At 40.5% G+C, this 18,347-nt stretch overlaps 1 protein-coding gene across 1 annotated transcript in view; it reads left to right on the plus strand.

Annotated features, from left to right (window-relative positions):
* The window catches only part of FBXW8 (F-box and WD repeat domain containing 8), a 101,839-nt gene that overhangs the window by 21,567 nt on the left and 61,925 nt on the right, over positions 1 to 18,347 (plus strand). The window contains exons 3-4 of the mRNA XM_006204787.4: positions 7,483 to 7,647; positions 11,292 to 11,380. Of these exons, the coding sequence (XP_006204849.1) occupies positions 7,483 to 7,647; positions 11,292 to 11,380 (254 nt within the window). The remainder of the gene's footprint in view (positions 1 to 7,482; positions 7,648 to 11,291; positions 11,381 to 18,347) is intronic.

Below are 18,347 nucleotides of genomic sequence, written 5' to 3' on the forward strand. Positions count from 1 at the left end.
TGGTCTGTGTAATGAAATAATGACTTACATTTATATGATCTCTTAGCTACTCTTGAGTCTTTCATCCAGTAGTTACATTTCATAATTTCTACAAAATTTTACATTTTGTAATTTTTACAAAAAAGGCTCATATATCCCAAGGATCAGAGTAAACTCACATGTGTTTAGTTAGCACTGTGTGCCTTTGAGAACCCATGAGGGCGTCTGTGTGTTCACCCTTATCTCATAATTTATTTAACCCTGAATTCCAGGGGCCTGCGGGAGAAGTACTCTGCTCTGGAGCTATTTGGGTTGTAGCCTGGCTCCATCACGGCTGATGTTGGTCGATCCTGATCTGTGCTTCATGATTGCCTAGTGCTGAGACTCACTTTGGCACAGACAGATGGACAGACACCACCCAGTGTCATGGACAGGCTCAGCTGTGGACCAAACATGCCAAAAATAAAACCATGGTGTTCTGTCTAGTCAGAACTGGAACTCCAGTGTTATTGTGTCATTATCCTGTTCTTTATTGCCTGACCACTTGTGATCAGATGAGGGTTTGTTTCCCTGGTGCCCTTATGGCTAAGATGGAGAAGTGTGGGATGACAGTGTGGTTAAGTGGATTTGTAACTGATGCTGTGGCCATACCCAGGGTGGGCTACTTAATGGATCCATGTCAGCCTAGGGGGAGGCTCTAGTGGTTTGCCACGGGCTCTATCCTCAGCCCCATCCTGGTTAATTTTTTAAAATAATTAAGACACGAAGGTCCACAGACTATATTTTGCAGATGACTTATGCAAGGGAGAAGTAGCTAATGCAAGGGATGTAGAATTGAGATACAAAGATGATATAAAATGCTGAGGGTGGGTTTGTGCCATGAGCTGGACTTAGAATTGATAGAAAGTTTAGAAAGTTAAGAATTTAAGTGTAAAACATACTAGTGTGAGAGTAAGAAATAAGGACTTTTTTTTCTTTAATTGCAGTTTGTGTTTAAAAAGACTGAAGATTGGTAAATACCAAATTGAGATTACCCTTGGGGAAAAGGATGTTGATGCTGAGAGATGCACAGGAGTTTTAAGCTTATCAGTGGTATTTCTTAAAGCAGGGTGGCAAGTCCATGCGTGTTTGTGATATTTTTTATACTTTTTTGTTTGCCTTAAATATTTAATAAAATAGACTCTGGAAGCTTGGACCATTCGTTCAGTAGCCATGATGATGTATCTTCAAGTGAAGTAGCAAATTAGTATGTGATAAAGTCCTTCTGTTCATGGCACTTGAAAGTCTGTATTTGGGGTATTGGTTAGTCCCAAGTACCAAATCTGAAGAGGGACACTGTGGATGCATAAATATTAGGGCCCACTTTAGAGTTAATGGATATAGGAGCTAGTCCTGTGACAGTTTGTTGAAGGAAACGGGTAGTATTTAGAACTTAAATGTGCCATTAGAGTGTTCTGTTGGTCAGTATTGCCTTGACCTACTTTTGGTTGAGTAAGGCATTGAAATAATGATTATTTTTAGTATAGTTTGAGATGGAAAATCGGGAAATATGAGACTGAAGTGACCTGAGTTCTTAGATTCTGACTCATTTTTACTTTAAGTTATAGACTCTTTCTGTTGCCATGGAGCAGGCAGAAAGCCATTAAAGATTTAATGAAAGTTCTTTATTAAAAATCTAAGAAGTTAATGGCTTCCTTATTTAAAGTAATATTTAGAACAGCATAATTTCATAGTAAGGAATTTGTGTATCCTGTGGTACTATCAGTAGTGATCTGTAGGAGTATGTGCCGTATATGGAGAGAATTACATTTGTAGAGTACTTTTCTATGAGCTCTTTTAGTTACACAACTGTTCTGTTGGTTGGTGGGGTATGTTACTCACACTTTAAAGATAAGGAAACTAGGGCCCCAAGGTCATAGAATATAGTGTTTTAAGGGACATTTTGGCATCTGACTCCTCTGCCCCATCCCCCATTTCACAGAGGAAGAAAGAGGTGCAGAGAAGCTTAGTGACTTTCCCATAGTAACCTAGCTTGTTACTGAAAGACCTGGCACTAGATTGAGTTTTTTCCACAAGTGTAACTGGTTTTCTGTTACATCACACTGCTTCTTGAATAATGGAGGTGATCATAAAGACATGTTCCTGAAAATATATATACATTCCTATCACTTTAGGTCTCTCTGGAGAAATTACTATGTAAAGGAACTTTGCCATGATTTTTTCTTTTGTACAGTGTAGATTTTTTTAAATATGAAGAACTCCATCACTATTTTTAATGATAAGTTTTAAAATGAGAACTTCTGGTTTTTGTCCTTTATTCTAGTAATATATTACATTGATTAAAAAAAAAGTAACCAACCTTGCATTCCTGGGATAAATTGCATTTGATCGTAGTATATAATCCTTTTTACATATTGCTGGATTCAGTTTGCTAGTGTTTTATTGAAGATTTTTGTATATATCCATAAGGAATATTATAAAGTCTTTGTCTGGTTTTGGTATCAGGGTAATACTGGCCTCCTAGGATGAGTTGGGATGTGTTCTCTCTTCCGTTTTTTGCAAGAGTTTGTGAATGATTGGTGTTAATTCCCTTCTAAACATTTGATAGAATTCACCGGCGAAGATATTTAGGCTTGGACTTTTCTTTGTGTAAAGTCTTTAAATTGCTCATTCAACCTCTTTACTTGTTTGTTGTAGATCTATTCAGATTTTCTGTTTCTTGAGTCAGTTTAAGTATTTTGTGCCTTTCTAGGAATGTATTGGGTTATCTAATTTGTTGACATATAATTGTTCATATAGTATACAGTCCTTTTCATTTTAGTAGTAGATAGTGATAGCCTCTCTTTCATTTTTGATTTGAGTAATTTGAGTCCTCCCCCCAGTCAGTCTGACTAAAGGTTTGTCAATTCTGTTGATCTTTTAAAAAGAACCAACTTTTATTTTGTTGATTTTTCCCCCTCTATTTCACATACCTCTGTTGTAATCTTTATTGTTTTCTTTGTTCTGCTTAGTTTTCTTTTTCTAGTTTAAGGTGGAAGTAGAGAGTATTGATCTGAGATCTTTTTCAGCATAAGAGTTTTGGGGTATAACTTTCCCTCAAAGCACTGCTTTCACTGTGTCCCATAAGTTTTGTATGTTCCATTTTTGTTGTCAGTTATCTCAAATATTTTATAGTTTCTCTTGCAATTTCTTATTTGACCTATTGGTTATTTAGGAGTCCATTGTTTAATTTCCACATGTTTATTTTGCAGATTTCCTTATGTGCTTGATTTCTGATTTCATTCCATTATGGTCAGAGAACATACTTGATATGATTTCAGTCCTTTTAAATTTACTGAGATTTGTTTTATGGTCCAGCATCTGGTCTGTCCTGGAGAATGTTCCATTGCACTTGAGGAAAATATGCACTCTGTTGTTGGGTAGAGTGTTCTATGAATGTCTCTTTGTCTAGTTGATTTATAGTATTCAGTTGTTATATTTTCTTGATATTCTGCTTAGTTATTCTATCCATTATTAAAAGTGAAATGTTGAAGTCTTCAAGTATTGTTGAACTGTCCACTTATTCTTCAATTTTATCAGTTTTTGCTTCATGTATTTTGGGGCTCTGTTACATGCATATGCTTATAATAGTTATATCTTCATGATGGATTGATCCTCGTTACAAAAATATCCTGTCTCCAGTGACAATTTTTGACTTAAAGTTTATTTTATGTGGTATTAGTGTACAAATTCCAGCTCTCCTTTGCATATTGTTTGCATAGTATATCTTGTTCCCTCCTTTTACTTTCATCCTATCTATGTGTTTGAATCTAAAGTATGTCTCTTGTAAACGGCATGTAGGTCGTTTTTGTTTATTCTGCCTATCTGTCTTTTGATTGGAATGTTTAGTCCATTTACATTTAATATAATTACTGATAAGGAAGCATTTACATCTAACATCTTGCTGTTTGTTTTCAGTGTATCATGTCTTTTTTAATTCTCTTTTCCTGTTTTACTATCTTCTTTCATGTTAAATATTTTTGTAGCATACCATTTTAATTTCCTTGTTTCTTCTACCATATTTTTGGAGTTACTTTCATAATGGTTGCCCTGGGGATTACAATGAACATCATAAAACAATCTAGTTTTGATTAATATCAACCTAATTTCAATAGTATACCAAAACTGCTCCAGTATAACTGTTCCCTCTCCTTTCTTTGTACTACTATTATTTCATACAAATTCTATAAGCCCATCAACACAGTTACAGGCAATGCCTTTTTAATCAGACAGAAGAAAAGAGATGCAAGTAAAAATACATTTATACCGTCTTTTATATTTACCTGTGGAGTGACCTTTACTTGGTGTACTTTATTTCCTCATGTGGATTGAGTTACTGTCTAGTGTCTTTTCATTGCAGCCTAAAAGACTGCCTTTTAGTATTTCTTGTAGGCAAATCTGATTTGCTAGTGATGGATTCTCTTATTTTTTGTCTATCTAAGAATATCTTAGTTTCTCTATTTTTGAAGAATATAGTTTTGCTGGATATAGATTTATTGGTTATCAATCTCTCTTTTGGTGGTTTGAATATGCTATTCCACTGCTCTCTGACCTCATGATTTCTGATGAGAAGTACAGAATCCCTTGTGCCTGAGTCTTTTTCTCTTGATGCTTTCAAGATTGTCTTTGGCTTTCAGCAGTTTGACCATGATGTGTCTAGGTGTGGGTCTCTGAGTTTATTCTTCATGCAACTTGTTGCGCTTCTTTCATATGCAGATTAATGTTTTTCATTACATTGGGGGAGGTTTTGGCTGTTATTTCTTCAGATATTCTTTCTACCTTTTTCTCTTACCCCTTCCTTTCTGGGACTCCCATAATGCCTGTGTTGGCCCACTTGGATAGTGTCGCATGGATCTCTGAGGCTCTGTTAATTTTGTTCATTTTTCCGGTTTTTTTCTTGGTTCTGTTTCTTTCTCAGTCTGGATACTCTTAATTGACCTTAAGTTTGCTGACTCTTCTGCTAGTTCAAATCTGTTAAGCCCCTCCAATGAATTTTTTGTTGCAGTTGTACTTTTCAACTCTAAAACTCCTTTTTGGTTCTTATAAAACATAATTTTAATCTTTTTATTAGTATTCCCTACTTTGTTAGACATTGTGCTCATAAATTTATTTCTTTAGACATGCTTTACTTTAGTGTTTTGAACATATTTATAATGGATGATTTAAAGTCTTTGTTTAGTAAATATATTGTCTAGATTTCTTTGGGGACAGTTTCTATTGACTGTTTTTTCTTCCTGTATATGAATCATACCTTCCTGTTTCTTTGCATGTCTCATATTTCTCTGTTAAAAAACTGGACTTTAAAAATAATATACCGTTGGCCTTTGAACAACACAGGTTTGAACAACATGGGTCCACTTACACACAAATCATTTTCACTAAATACATACTGCAGTACTACAGGCTCAGCAGGGTGAATCCACAGAAGTGGAACCTTGGATATGGAGAGACAACTGTAACGTTATATATGGATTTTCAACAGTGTGGAGAATTGGCGTCCTTAACCCTAACATTGTTCAGGGTCAGCTGTAATCTGGCAACTCTGGAAATCAGATTCTCTTCCCTCTGGAGGGTTTGTTGTTGTTTGTTTGTTTAGTGGCTTTCTTGGACTAATTCTCTAGTTTATATTGTCATGTATGACCACTGAAGTCTCTTCTGAGTTAGCTTAGTGGTTAGCTAGTGATTAGACAGAGACTTCCTTAAATACATCGAACCAGGAAGTCTCCCAGTCCTTGCTGAGGTGCTGTCTGTATGTTGGCAATGTGCCTTCAGTGTGCCAGCAATTTACAGCTATGCCTTAGCCTTTGCTTCCTGCTGTGTAGAGCCTCAAGATTAGCCAGAGTTGAGAGATCAGGGCCTTTTCAGGTCTTTCCTCATACCCATAGTCCTACACATGCCCACGGCATTCTTGAGCCCCAGAAATATACTGGAGCCTTTTAGCACCCCCTATGGACATCCCATTCCCCCGGTTTTCCTAATCTCTCTTGTTATATCTGATCTAAGTCAGATTGGACAAGACAAACCACGAGAACAGAGCTTTCTAGCAAGCTGGCAGATAGGCCAAATAGTAACAGTTGTCCAGGAATGGTACTTTTGGGGAGCTGTAAGCCCGTTTAGCTTCTCCAGTAGTTGCTAAGCTGCTGGTTTTTACAGCTACTGTAGTTGGATGCTATTAGTTTTCCAGGCTGCCACGGAGCTGAAGGATGAGGATGGGATTAATGCAAGTTACAACAGCACAAAGGTTGCTATTCTTACCAAGACTCAGCTGTTTTTCTTGAATAAATGTTCCTCAGAATGTTGCAAGTCTTTAGTTAATTTCCAGAATTCTGAAAAAGTTGATTTTGACAAATTTTGACAGTATTCTTGTTGCTTCTATGGAGGAGCAGATTTTCGGAGATCTTTATACTCTGTAGTCCTGAAAGTTAACTCCCTATCAGTACTTCATCAAGTGAGGCATCCTTGTGTAAAAGAGTGCCAAGCACGTGCTGTGTGCTCTCTCTTCCTGTGTCTCATGTTCTCTCTTCTTAGCTGAGTATTTGATGTCTTGAAGTGGCCCCAAGGGAGTGTTAAGGAGCACAGGTTACTGTGTACCACTGGTCATGATGTCTTACTTTATTAGAAGTGAATCTCGGCCTTTGGATGGGCAACAAGCAGAACGTGTTGCAGACCCAAGATCATGCTAATCTGCCGGATCGGTTTCTCATTTTGCCAGCAGAGTCCATCTTCTGCAGTCTGCCCAGATTTGTACATTATCCCATGATGAAGTAAACCCACGCTCCCCAGAGTTAGAGTTGGAAGACAAAGCACCAATAGCTAAGATGGCCTTTTCCTCTGGATACTGTTGGGATTTGAAATTCAGTCCAGACATACCATTAATTTCTCTATATCAGGTCTTACCATCCTGGCTATCAGCTTGACTTTTCTGTTAACTATTTTTTTTAATCTACACATTTAAAATCTCAGTTTTCCCACAAAACATTAATTTGAATTTCTCATACAACCAGAAGCTTTGTGTTACGGATATTCATTTTATTACAGCTCTTTATTTCCGGAGGCCATCAGTCCCCAACTCTATAAGATGAAAATACAAGTGCCTATTGGTAAAAAGTAAAAGATTCTGTTCTGAAAAGCTGTATATGATTTTGTATCTAATAACATGTTACAGTATTTTTTGTCTTTTATGTATTTATGTATTTTTCTCTTATATTTTACACATATATATGTATAAAATTAACTAAGTAGTCTAAAATGTGATATTAGATGATAGTACAACAATTTCGAAATCTTGAAAGATAAAACCAGAAACATTTGCTTGTATTTTTTTTCCCTCTGAGTGTTTTGTTAATGAGACATTTTATACTGCCATAAACCCAGGGCAGTAATAAAGGTGTTGATTGATTTTTGGATGACAAGAGGCTTCTCTAATTACAGAATTTGACATTTGTGTCACTTCTGCTGTTTTAGGTGAGCAAGATGTGGAAGGTGATTGCAGAAGATGAAGTGCTCTGGTACAGGCTGTGCCAGCAGGAAGGGCACCTGCCCGAGAGCAGCATCTCCGATTATTCTTGCTGGAAGCTCATCTTCCAAGAGTGCCGAGCCAAAGAACACATGTTAAGAACCAACTGGAAGGTAGGCAGTGGCCATTATCATTACCTGTAGAAGAATAGCCTACAAGGACTCAGGAATCCAAGCCCGAGATTAAACACCGAGTCCCTCCAATTACAGCCTGAGGTTAACTGCCAAAAACAGAGAGAGGAGTATGGCGAGCGTCCCTTCAGCTGTTGGTCGTTTGTTGCCCATTTTGTTTACCATTAGAGTATCTGCCCCTGTTTTCACCCAATTTGGGAGTATCCTGTTGTCCTCCAGGAGAGGAAGGGTGGGTCTGAGGTGCTGGTCACCTCCCCTCCGGTGGTTAGGGTCTTTGGAGTAGTGCTCAGTGCAGCCCCCTTTCACTGTCACCGTCTCCCTGGATGGATCAAGAAATTAGAAGCACTACCTGAATACAAAAGAGGAGCTGGAAGTGCTGTTTCCAGTAAATGCAAGAGAGAGATTATCAAACGTCTCTAAGTACTGTCTTCTCTTCCCTCACATAACCTATTGGCTTGCTTCCATAACATTTATCACTTCAAAATCTCTACAGAAATATTAGATCACAGCTACGAATTTGCACAGTGAAGTGTTTCTGTAGGAAATAACTGTCAGGAGCAGTGTTACATAAAGCTGTTTGAGGCATGACGGGACAGCAGCATGCTGGCCGTTTCTTCCTACCTGGGTAGCTAGATATTCTCTTTCCTCTCCTGTAAAGGTCAATCCTAATAGACTTTGAGATTAACAAGCTTTTGCTCATTACTGATGGTGACATATTGCCTGTGTGCATGTCTGTCCCAAGTCACCTCATAACCTGATTAGTGACCGATACTCTTGATCTGGGCAATGTCACAGTTTCTAGCAAAGTTAATAAGAGCAGGTTTTCTTTAACTCAGGAATTCTTAACCCTGGCACTAGCGACATTTGGGGCCAGAGACTTTTTGGTGAGTGAGGGCTGTCCTGGGCATTCATTGCAGGATGTTCTACAGGCGTCTCTAGCCTTTAACCTGCTAGATGCCAGTAGCAGTCTCTTCCTACCCCCAGTCCTGGCAACCAAAAATGTCTTCAGATATTGTCAAATGGCCCCTGGGGGCAAAATCGCCCTTGGTTGAGAACTACCTTCTAAAGAGAATTAGCATAGCCATCCTTAGGCCATTAAGACATCTCCACTAAGTAAAATCTCACTGGACCCAGGGTTTGCCTCCTCCCCAAGTAATAAACTCGCCCCCCTCGCCCTCTGGCTCGTATGCTTGATCAGGTCTGTGTGAGAGACAGAAGTGAGAGCCGGCAGTGAGTTTGTTGAAGCTGCCCAGACAGGCTGGGGCCGGCATGCAAAGGGTCTAACCCTGGGAGGAGGGGCTGTCATTTAAGAAAGTTTGAGAGTTAGGCATTTCCTTGGGTCTTTTTGTCCAGAAAGGAGGGAGACTTCTGAGATTTGTAAACATGAGAGCTGGAGATACTCAGTGTACCCTGGCTCGAATTCATAAATGTCAGACCCTGAGAGAGAGAGAAGGCAGCAGCTGAGATCTTTGTTTCCTCTTTGGAAACAGAGGAGTCGAGGGAAGGAAGCAGGTACGTCCTCCTCATCCAGGCTGGAGGTGGCAGAAGTGAAGGTGTTTGAAGACCCATCTCTTAGTATCTGGTACTTGATACCCGTATATGGGTTACATACAATTTAACTGAACGTCTTGTTTCTTGTTTTTCTCTAACAAGCACAAAGCCATATGTTTAGTAAGTGCTCAGTAAGTGGTTGTTGATTAAATGAACTAGAATCAAACTGCAGGCAGACTGGAGGGAGGCTTCTCTTTGGAGTGCCTTGGGCCCAGTTCCTGACACGTTACCAATCAGGAATACATGAGTGAAATGTCAGATGATGACTCTTATGTTACAGCTGTGGTAATGGGATGCTTGTTGTGATTCTAGAATGAAAGGCGCCCTATGAAAACATAAAAATAGTGTTAGAGCAAGTTGCTTTCCCTTTGTGTGCCTTTGTTTTCTCATCTCTAAAGTGGGCTGAGGGTAGACCTGCTCATAGTGCCGTGGTGAGGATGACTGTCTAATGATACATCTAATGTTCCTCCTGTGGAGCGCGGCCCAAGTCTGCTGCTCAGTGAGTGCTGGCCTGTGCACACAGGTGCTGTGGGTGGTGCTGCTTGAGGTCAGCCTCGGTACGGGCTGGGCCGCTGACTTGGTTTGTTATATCCTAGGTCAGTGTCTGGGGAGCCTGAGAAGGGACTCGGGTGTTCTCAGGTACTTCCACATAGGGGATGCCCTGTAAAGGCATGAACTTGACGTGGACCTGCATTCAGAGCCAGCGTGGAAATGGTTTGATAAGCTGGTTGTGGTACTGCAGTATTCCTTTTCCTGTTGTTTGCATACATTCTTTTCACGGTGGCATTCTAGGATCTCTCTAAGACAGCAATACCAGTGGAGCCCATGACGGGGGAGCCACATGACAGAAATTACTGGATGCCATAAGCACATGGGCCCTCTCCTTTTCTTTCAGCACCTTGGCCCTCGAAAGAGCTTTGCTATTCTGATCATTTTGGCTGTGGCCCTCACACAGCTGCTCTGAAGTCCTTCCCTTCCATCCCCATGCCTCCACTAGCAGGACAGCTCCACTTGGATTTATCCAGTTTTATCTCTCAGCCTGGGACATGGTCCTGGAATTAAGTGAGAGCATCATGCAGATCATCTTGCCCGGAGCCTGGAATACAGATACTTCAGAAATACTGGCATTGAAGGAATGGATGTCATCATCTGCCTCCTAATAACATAGATAATAGTAATAGTAACTACCACTTATTGATCGCATGCTTGTGCTGAGAATTGTGCTTGGCACTTACGCACACATTTCTAATCCTTGTGCTGGTACAGCAAAGCTGAAATTCTGGATGACTTGGTATTTTTGAATACCTTTATTCATGCTTGCTTTTTGGCTTAGCTGCCTCACTCTTCCCAGCATCCCACTCGTGAATACTTTATATCCCTCCAGATTCCCTTAATTTTTATTTTGAAAATAACTATATATATATGTGTGGAATCAATAAAAAACAGTTGTGATACAATAAATCAAAAGTCACAAACAGGCATCTCGTGGAAAATACATCTCCCTCTTGCCTCTCTCTGCCTACTACCTAGCTCCCTCCTCAGGAGCAACTGTTATGGTTTTAAGGTTTCCTTTAAATGCTATTACCATGAACCTCTGACCTCTCAATCAGAAATAATGTCTTCTCTTCTTTCTTTTCCCATCCTGATTTTTATTGTGTTGTATCTACTTTTACATTTTATTCTGAGAGCTTCTGTAAGGGCTGTTAACAGGTAAAATATCATTAAATACTTTCTCTCATCTAAACTGAATGTTTTAGCATACTTTATATGTTTCTTCAGATCCTTGGACCAGCAGCCTCCTGTGGAGTGCAGTGGTTTCCAGCCTGTAATCCCCTTGAGGACCGGGCAATGTCTTGCACATCCCAGGCCCACTGGTTCTGTTCAATGTGTGTGCTAACTCGTAAATGCTAATAGCTTAACATGCTCGTTGTCACCTTTGTCCTTTTGAATGTCTTGGTGACTGTGAACACAGTCCATGCTGTAAAGAACTGCTGTGGAACGTAGGTGAGAGCGGAATGCTTTGTCTTTCAGCCATCCAGAGACTAGTATAAACTGCACCCCCTTCTCTTACGCAGAATCGCAAAGGCGCCGTGAGTGAGCTGGAACACATTCCTGACGCAGTTTTATGTGACGTGCATTCTCATGATGGCGTCGTCATTGCTGGGTAAGCAGAAGCAATTTTTCACTTAATACTCTTCATCTTAAGGTCTTTCACTCTTCATGGACCGCCGCCTGAGTCCAGCGACCTCATCCTCCCCTCCCACTTCCAGCCCTTGTTGGAGATGGATGTCTCCACGCCTCCGTCCTCCGGTCTGGAGAGCTCTGAAGTTAGCGGTGAGAAGCGATGGGGTGGAGCGACTCTGGAACCTATTTGTCTCAATGTATCTTTCCAGCTTTTAAATCACTCCTGTGGCATGTTATGCTAGATTTTCATTAGGGCAAGCAGTTTGTATTTTATGAAGACATAAAAAAGTCAAGCAAGAATAATAAGTGTTGGCACAAACAGGTCCTGTTCACGATCTCTCGTTCTGAAGTCTTTATTATGAGGAAGGGCTGTGGCCACAGATAATCTTCCTTTCCCACCACACAGTTCGTATTTACAGTTAACTTTTCCTGAAATAGGCTTTTTATTTGTCTCCGTGGCTGAGAAAATTTAATTTTAGCTTCTGCAAATTCCTTTGGCTTCTGTTTCAAAAACCACTTTCGTGAATCCTTCATATTTTATTGCAGAGATGTTTTTATGTGTTTCTTTAATGTATAAGAAGAAGATAACTTTCTTTTTAGATTAACAAGAGGCTGAACTAGAGTCTCACGTTGTGTACTTAATGCCATACAGTAGAGACCAGGACACTCAAACTTCTGAGTCTGGATTGGCTTTGGAGTGAGCCCCCCAGGAGGGGTTCTAACCTGGAGGAAGAAACAAAAACAAGCCTTGGAGTTAACAGTTCAGTTGTAAGGGAGTCTTTTTCTTTAAACTCTTGCCTTAAGAAGTGTTCCCTTAAAGAGTACCATTTGAATTGGAATTTCAAAGAGTCAGATTATTTTAATATTTCGTAGTTTGCAATACTTACGAAAAAGTATTTTGCTTCAAACAAGATATGCCTTAAGAGAAACACTTTCCTTTAGCTTTTGTTTCACTGGCCATGATTTAGGGGTTAATGCCCTTCTTGGGAGTGTTGTAGAACTATTACCTACCTGCAGGAAGGTTAATGGGCCAGAAATCTAGAATTCCCTCCATCCAGTTACCAGTGTGGCTCTGGGCTTCTGCCCCTCGTTGCTCAAGTGTGGGCCTGAGAGTTCATGCAAGGTAAGATCCTTTCCACCTGCAAATTCTGAGATTCCTCGGTAACTCCCAAAGGAACTTGGGCCACTCTAGCTTAAAGGGGTCCTCTGGTGTGTCAGAAGACCTTTGAGGGCAGAATGTTGAGACTGGACTGAAAGAGTCAGAAAGGAATTAGAAATAAAAGAGGCTTTAATCTTGAAAGCCAATTATGAATTTCTTTTCTGGACACAGACCTCACAAAAGGCAGCCTGGCCATGAGTCCAGATGCCAGTCCTTCTTTTCCTGCCTCTCCGTTCCCTTGAGGCCTGCTCAGCATTATAGATTATGCCAGCACGAAGCGAAGCCGTGGCAGAGTTTTGTGGATCAATAAGATGAAACATGATCTGTGGGTCAGAGAGGCTCCTCATGGCCCTTCTTTCTAAGAGAACCTTGCGTTTATGGCCTAGCATCAGATACTTCAGTCTTGCTTGTATGTAGAGCATCTTGTGTTTATCATTAAAATTTTATCTGGTGGTTACGATGCTTGTTTTCTGGGTCGGATCTTGAATCCCTTTTCATTTGAGACAGCGGTGTTTGTGGTTACCTCATTCCCAATCAATGCTGTATTCACCAGGCTTTCGACAGTCATGTATCTCCAAGGAGCTTCTTAAAGAGACAGTGGCCACCTCACCATTTCTTTCTCTTCTACTTCTCTTGCATTGCTCCAATATTTATTCTTTCTTCCCTTTTTCTCTTATGTTTTACACGAGTAGAATCTGTTCAGAGGCTTGGTTTTGATATAGCTGCAGCTAACCTATGCAACATTTTTGCATTTAAACCTATTAAAATATGTTTATGTAATTGATGAAGATTCTGTTGCAGAATCTTTTCCCAGCTTCTTCCTACTTTTCAGTCCTCTGTGTAAATGTTCCTGGTTTGGAATCGCATAGCTTAGGCTTCGACTAGCTTGTATTACAGTTGACCCGGTCTTGGTTCTGCCTTACTCTTTGCACACAGAACCGGGTAACCTTCGAATGCTCTTTCACTGATCAACTCTGAGGCACTCGAGTCTCTGTCAAGTAAACAAGACCTGGATGCCTCCTACCTGAGGCTGCTTTTTCCAGCAGAGAAAACAGATATGATTCTCAAGGCTTTTGATCTTTCACTCTTGTCCACGAGTGTCTGCTTCCCTTACTGTCTCATGGATGATAATTTCTACTTACCTTTTCGTGATGTTTGGAGCCCTTTGAAATTTGTTTCCAACCTCCTTTTCTCCTCATTACTCTTCTCAGGGTACCTTTAGTTTTTTTTCCCCCACACTGTTCTAGTTACCCCGACCACGTCTTGTTTTAAATTGAGATGCAGTGTACATATCACAAAATTCCCCTTTTTAAATTGTGTGAGTCAGCAATTTTTAGTATATTCACAAGATTGTGTAACTGTCCACCATTATCTAATTCTAGAACATTTTCATCACCCTAAAAAGAAACCCAGTCCCCATTCTTTAAGGTACAACTCAAGTCTTGCCTCCTGCCACAGGTGTCCATAGCATTGTAGTCCCCACCCTAGCATCTCCCCTTGTTAGAACTCCTGCGGAAGTGATCATCTGAGCTTGCAGGGCAGCTAAACATGTGGCCTTGAGGCTTCACCTAAACATTTTTGTTTTATGTTGTTGTTTTACTTTTTTAACTTTACAGCCATGTATTTTCTTCCCAGTTAATTTGTAAGCATCGTTTAAAGCTAGAGGTGGTATGTAATATTTCATTAAATGCCCTGTAGTGCTTATACACTTTTTTACTTGAAATAAGCATTACCATTTAATAGACTCCCTTCTCCTCACCTGTACACTGCATGTTACATGGGGAACTGGAGAAATTCCTAATTTCTTTTACCCGTTCTCTGATTACTTAGTTTTTTCAACTTAGAATCATACAGTTTTAAACCTAGGAGGAACATTAGAGATTCTGTTCCGAAACACTGACTTTGTGTGAAGGAGCAGAGGCTCAGTGAGGTCGGGTGAGTGGGACTGGCATGCGTGCCCTGCACTACCTGGCCGGCTGTGCTTCTGGGACGTGCGCTTAGAGCTGGCCTTGGTGCTGCTTCTCCAGCCCTCACTTGCTGCTCTGACGGCCCATCTAGCGTAGTGTCATTTTGGTTTCTTTTGTGGCATGTGCCTTTCTTTTCTGCTAAAAATGAAAGCGGTAGTAAAACCGTGTTGTTTTTGCAAAACTGTTAGAAAGTGGAGAAGAGAAAGCCAGCATGCTAACATAACTCCCGTTATGGTTTTTGGTGTTTACTGTTTATTTTTCAGTCTTTTTAAAAACACATTCTTTAATTGATTCATGGGGATACATTTTTATATTTTCCAGATTATGAAGACATTTTACAAATACTCTCTTAATCTTCAACTTCTCTCCAGTGTAACTTTTTGCCTTGAGGTTTCTGAACCACCCCACAAGCCCGCTTTCCAGAGTGCACCTTCCTTCTTTTCGTCAGCGCTGTAAATAGCAGGAGAGTTTGATCTCGTTGATGGTGCCCCTCTGAAAATGGTGGGGACCACGTATTTAGCATCTTTGTACCCTCAGAGCCTAACACCTGTCCCAGCACCCAGGAAACTTGGGGGAAAGTGGGTATAGAATGAAAATTCCTCACACTGCTGAGACCCCGCACTCTCTCTGAGCCTCCTTGCTGCATCTTTGACTTACCAAGCTCCTACTCTGGCCCTTCCTCTTGCCTCGCTGGTGGCATTCAACCACTTAGCAGTGACAGGCAGCATTCCGGAAAATAATGGAAACATCTGTTTTCTTTGGTCAGGTAGGTGCAAGTTCCTGCAGCTGTGACTAAGTACGTGATTCAAACACAACCTTTACTTTGATTTTCCAGCGAAAATTTTCCACTTTTTTAAGTTGAGAAGAATTTGCACTCAGAAGCCACCAATTTCTCTACAATAAGCCAGCGTTCTCTTTCTCTCAGAATTTGGCCTCTGTCTGTGTTTTCTCAGTGATTTGATAGCATTTCTGAAATGGAGTGGGGTTTAGTGTGTGCTTTCTTTATATTTAGAAGAGATGTTACCTAGAAAGTTGGCTGATAAATGATTAGAAAGCATGATTTTTGTTTGTTTGGTTTTGGCTTTTGTTGGTGAGTGCTGTGAGAATTTTTAAATGTCTCTCAAATTATGTTTATCATTGAGGAAAGAAGACTTAGACAAGATGGGGATGTGACGGCATCCCGCCCTGTTTTGTGATGCCTAGACTGTTCTTTCTCTGCACTTGCACTCTGGAAGTTAAGAGTGTTGAAAACAGATGACATCATGAGTTCAGAAAGGTCAAATTATCAAGCCTGAGATGTAGGTCTAGGTGTGATTCGCCAGAAATACATTTGCTTTACTGCCACCTAGTGAAAGAGAGTGTCTCAGGTACAACTTGCAGGAGAAAGCCAAGCTGGAGGCTTGTAGGAGGCCTCGTGCCAGCTCTGCTAACCATTAAGCTATTAGCTCACCAGAAGCTTTTATCAGATGCCCAGGAGCATGGTGGTGTTTTGCAATAAACTCCCTCCTCAGTGTTACTTAAGAGTCATAAGTCCGAAGTGTTTCAGTTTGCATAAAAAAGCACACTTTTCTGTTTACGTTAGAGGACCATTCCCTCCCACCCCTTTTGGTTTAAAAAAAAAAATCAAGCACCCTCTTTGTGTCAAGGTTTTCCTTAACACTCCTAAATGTTCCCCCCCCCATTTTCTGCTGGTGTGATCTGCCTTTTTAGGGTACAGTTCCTGCCTTTACTGGAAGAAACAGTGACTATATCCATATTTTTTTTTCTGCCAAGGGTGGTTGGAGGGAAGACTATCATTTGGTGTCAGAGTGTTAGCGGTCTTCTTTTCCTAAAAATTATTCAGTTGTCCCATTTGTCTCCTGCATTTCCTCCATCTCCTTCCCTCAGAGGCCAGCATGCCCTCATAGACACAGAGCAAAACTGTCCATGTGTCTGTAGCAGCCACGTGGCCGCTGGCTGTGGTTCCAGCTCTTATCATGGTTAAAGCTCTTTCTGTCCACACAGCCTGGACAGTCAGCGTCAAGAGAGTTGCCAGTCTTCTGGAAACCTGAAGCAAAATTTTGAGCTTCCAGTTTATATATGTGACATTTGGTGTCCGACTCTCTGGGTGGTTCACTTTGCCTATTGACGTTTTTATTGGGATGTTATCATTGTTTATAATTAAGAACTATTGGAAAATAATAGTTAAAACATAGGCATGTCTCTAAGGTAACTTGACCCACCATCTGGCTTTTAGCCAGTTTTTCCTCCACTTTTCCCAGTAATTAAAAATATGCCTTTGTGTTGGCCATGTACCATGCCAGAATATGGCTTTGATCTGAAATTGTGTATATTTGCCCTGAATTTTAAAGTACTTTTTCTTCGGGAGCTGAAGAACTCAAGGAGGGTGTTTGCAATACTCTGCTAGCTTCGTTTCAATGTATAAAAAAATGGATAATACCTATGATTATTTTGAGGCTCTTAAGATAACAGATGCTTTGTAAACACAAATTGGGAATAAAAATGGCATTAGATAAATACCACCTCTTATTTATACTTACTAAGGATCTGCTCTCTCTCTTTCTCCTCTTTAAAAAACTCTTTCTCTTGGCAGTTTTCCTTTTAACCTTGTGTTCTATAGATTTCGTATTGCTGCTTATGACATTGGACTGTTTCCCATAAGAAATGCGAGCATTACCCGTTAGGGACCTCTTTTAAAAAATACTTTTATTTATTTATTTTCTGCTGTGAGGTATCCATGCTCTTCTGGTAAATAAGTCTGAGGTAAGATATTGATAAAGACCAGAGGAGAGCTTTACATTTATTATACCCTTAATGAAGGAGCTCCAGAATATCCTTAATAAATACTGGTGAACTCATGGCTGCATTTATCCATCTCTGGTTCTCCAAGGAATAATGGGAAGGGCCACAGCTCCAATAACTCTGCATAATCATCATTGACTCTGACTCTATTGATTGTGATTAACCAAGATGTATGGAAAACAGTTTTAAGTGTGTAGCGCATGGATCTCGTAAGGTCCATTAAGATGTTCATTATTTTTCAATTGATGCATCTTAAGCTGCACTTGATGTTTGTAGTAGTGCATTTCCACAGAAAGACTGCACTGTGGGTTTGAGTTCATTTTGTTAATTGCATAATACAACACAGTCATGTTTCATAGAAAACAGTAAATACTCTTGCTCTCATTGATTTGTAATCTTTGGTATTACTAAAGAAAGTCTGCAGCATGTGACTAGTTTCTAAAACCTCTGCATGTTAAGGGTATAAATGTTTCTTGAAATGTGGCCACTGCACTTTTAGGGGCGTCTGCCTAATTGCTTTGTAGGCTTTAAACCACTTCCATCTTCTAAGTTCAAGTCAGTAGATTCATTCATTCAACATTTACTAAGCGCAGATGAATACTACAGACACATCCCTTGCTCACAGGCTGAAGGGATCCAGTTACAGGCAGGGGGTTACAGCAGAGTGTGAGAGATGTCAGGGATGTCAGGGTAGGGAAGATCAGGGCACCAGGACACACTGGGGAGAGGCACCTCGTGTGGGCTCTGAGTCAGGCGTGGTTTCTCCTCAGGAGTGACTTCTCAGTTCAGTCTGGAAGGGATGACTGGGAGTTGGCCAGGCACAGTTTTGTATGGACTGGGAATGCAAATAACTTGCACACGTGCTGCCACCCCTCACCCCTAAACCAACGATGGGCATGAAAATCCATTATAGGATTTATTTCTCGGTGTGCTGGATGGACGACAGCTTCAGAACCCTTCTCAACACAGGGCCATAGGCAGCCACTACCGGTTTCTTGGATTTGACACACAAATGAAAC

Source organism: Vicugna pacos, chromosome 32 (assembly GCF_048564905.1).
Source record: "Vicugna pacos chromosome 32, VicPac4, whole genome shotgun sequence".
Lineage (NCBI taxonomy): Eukaryota > Metazoa > Chordata > Mammalia > Artiodactyla > Camelidae > Vicugna > Vicugna pacos.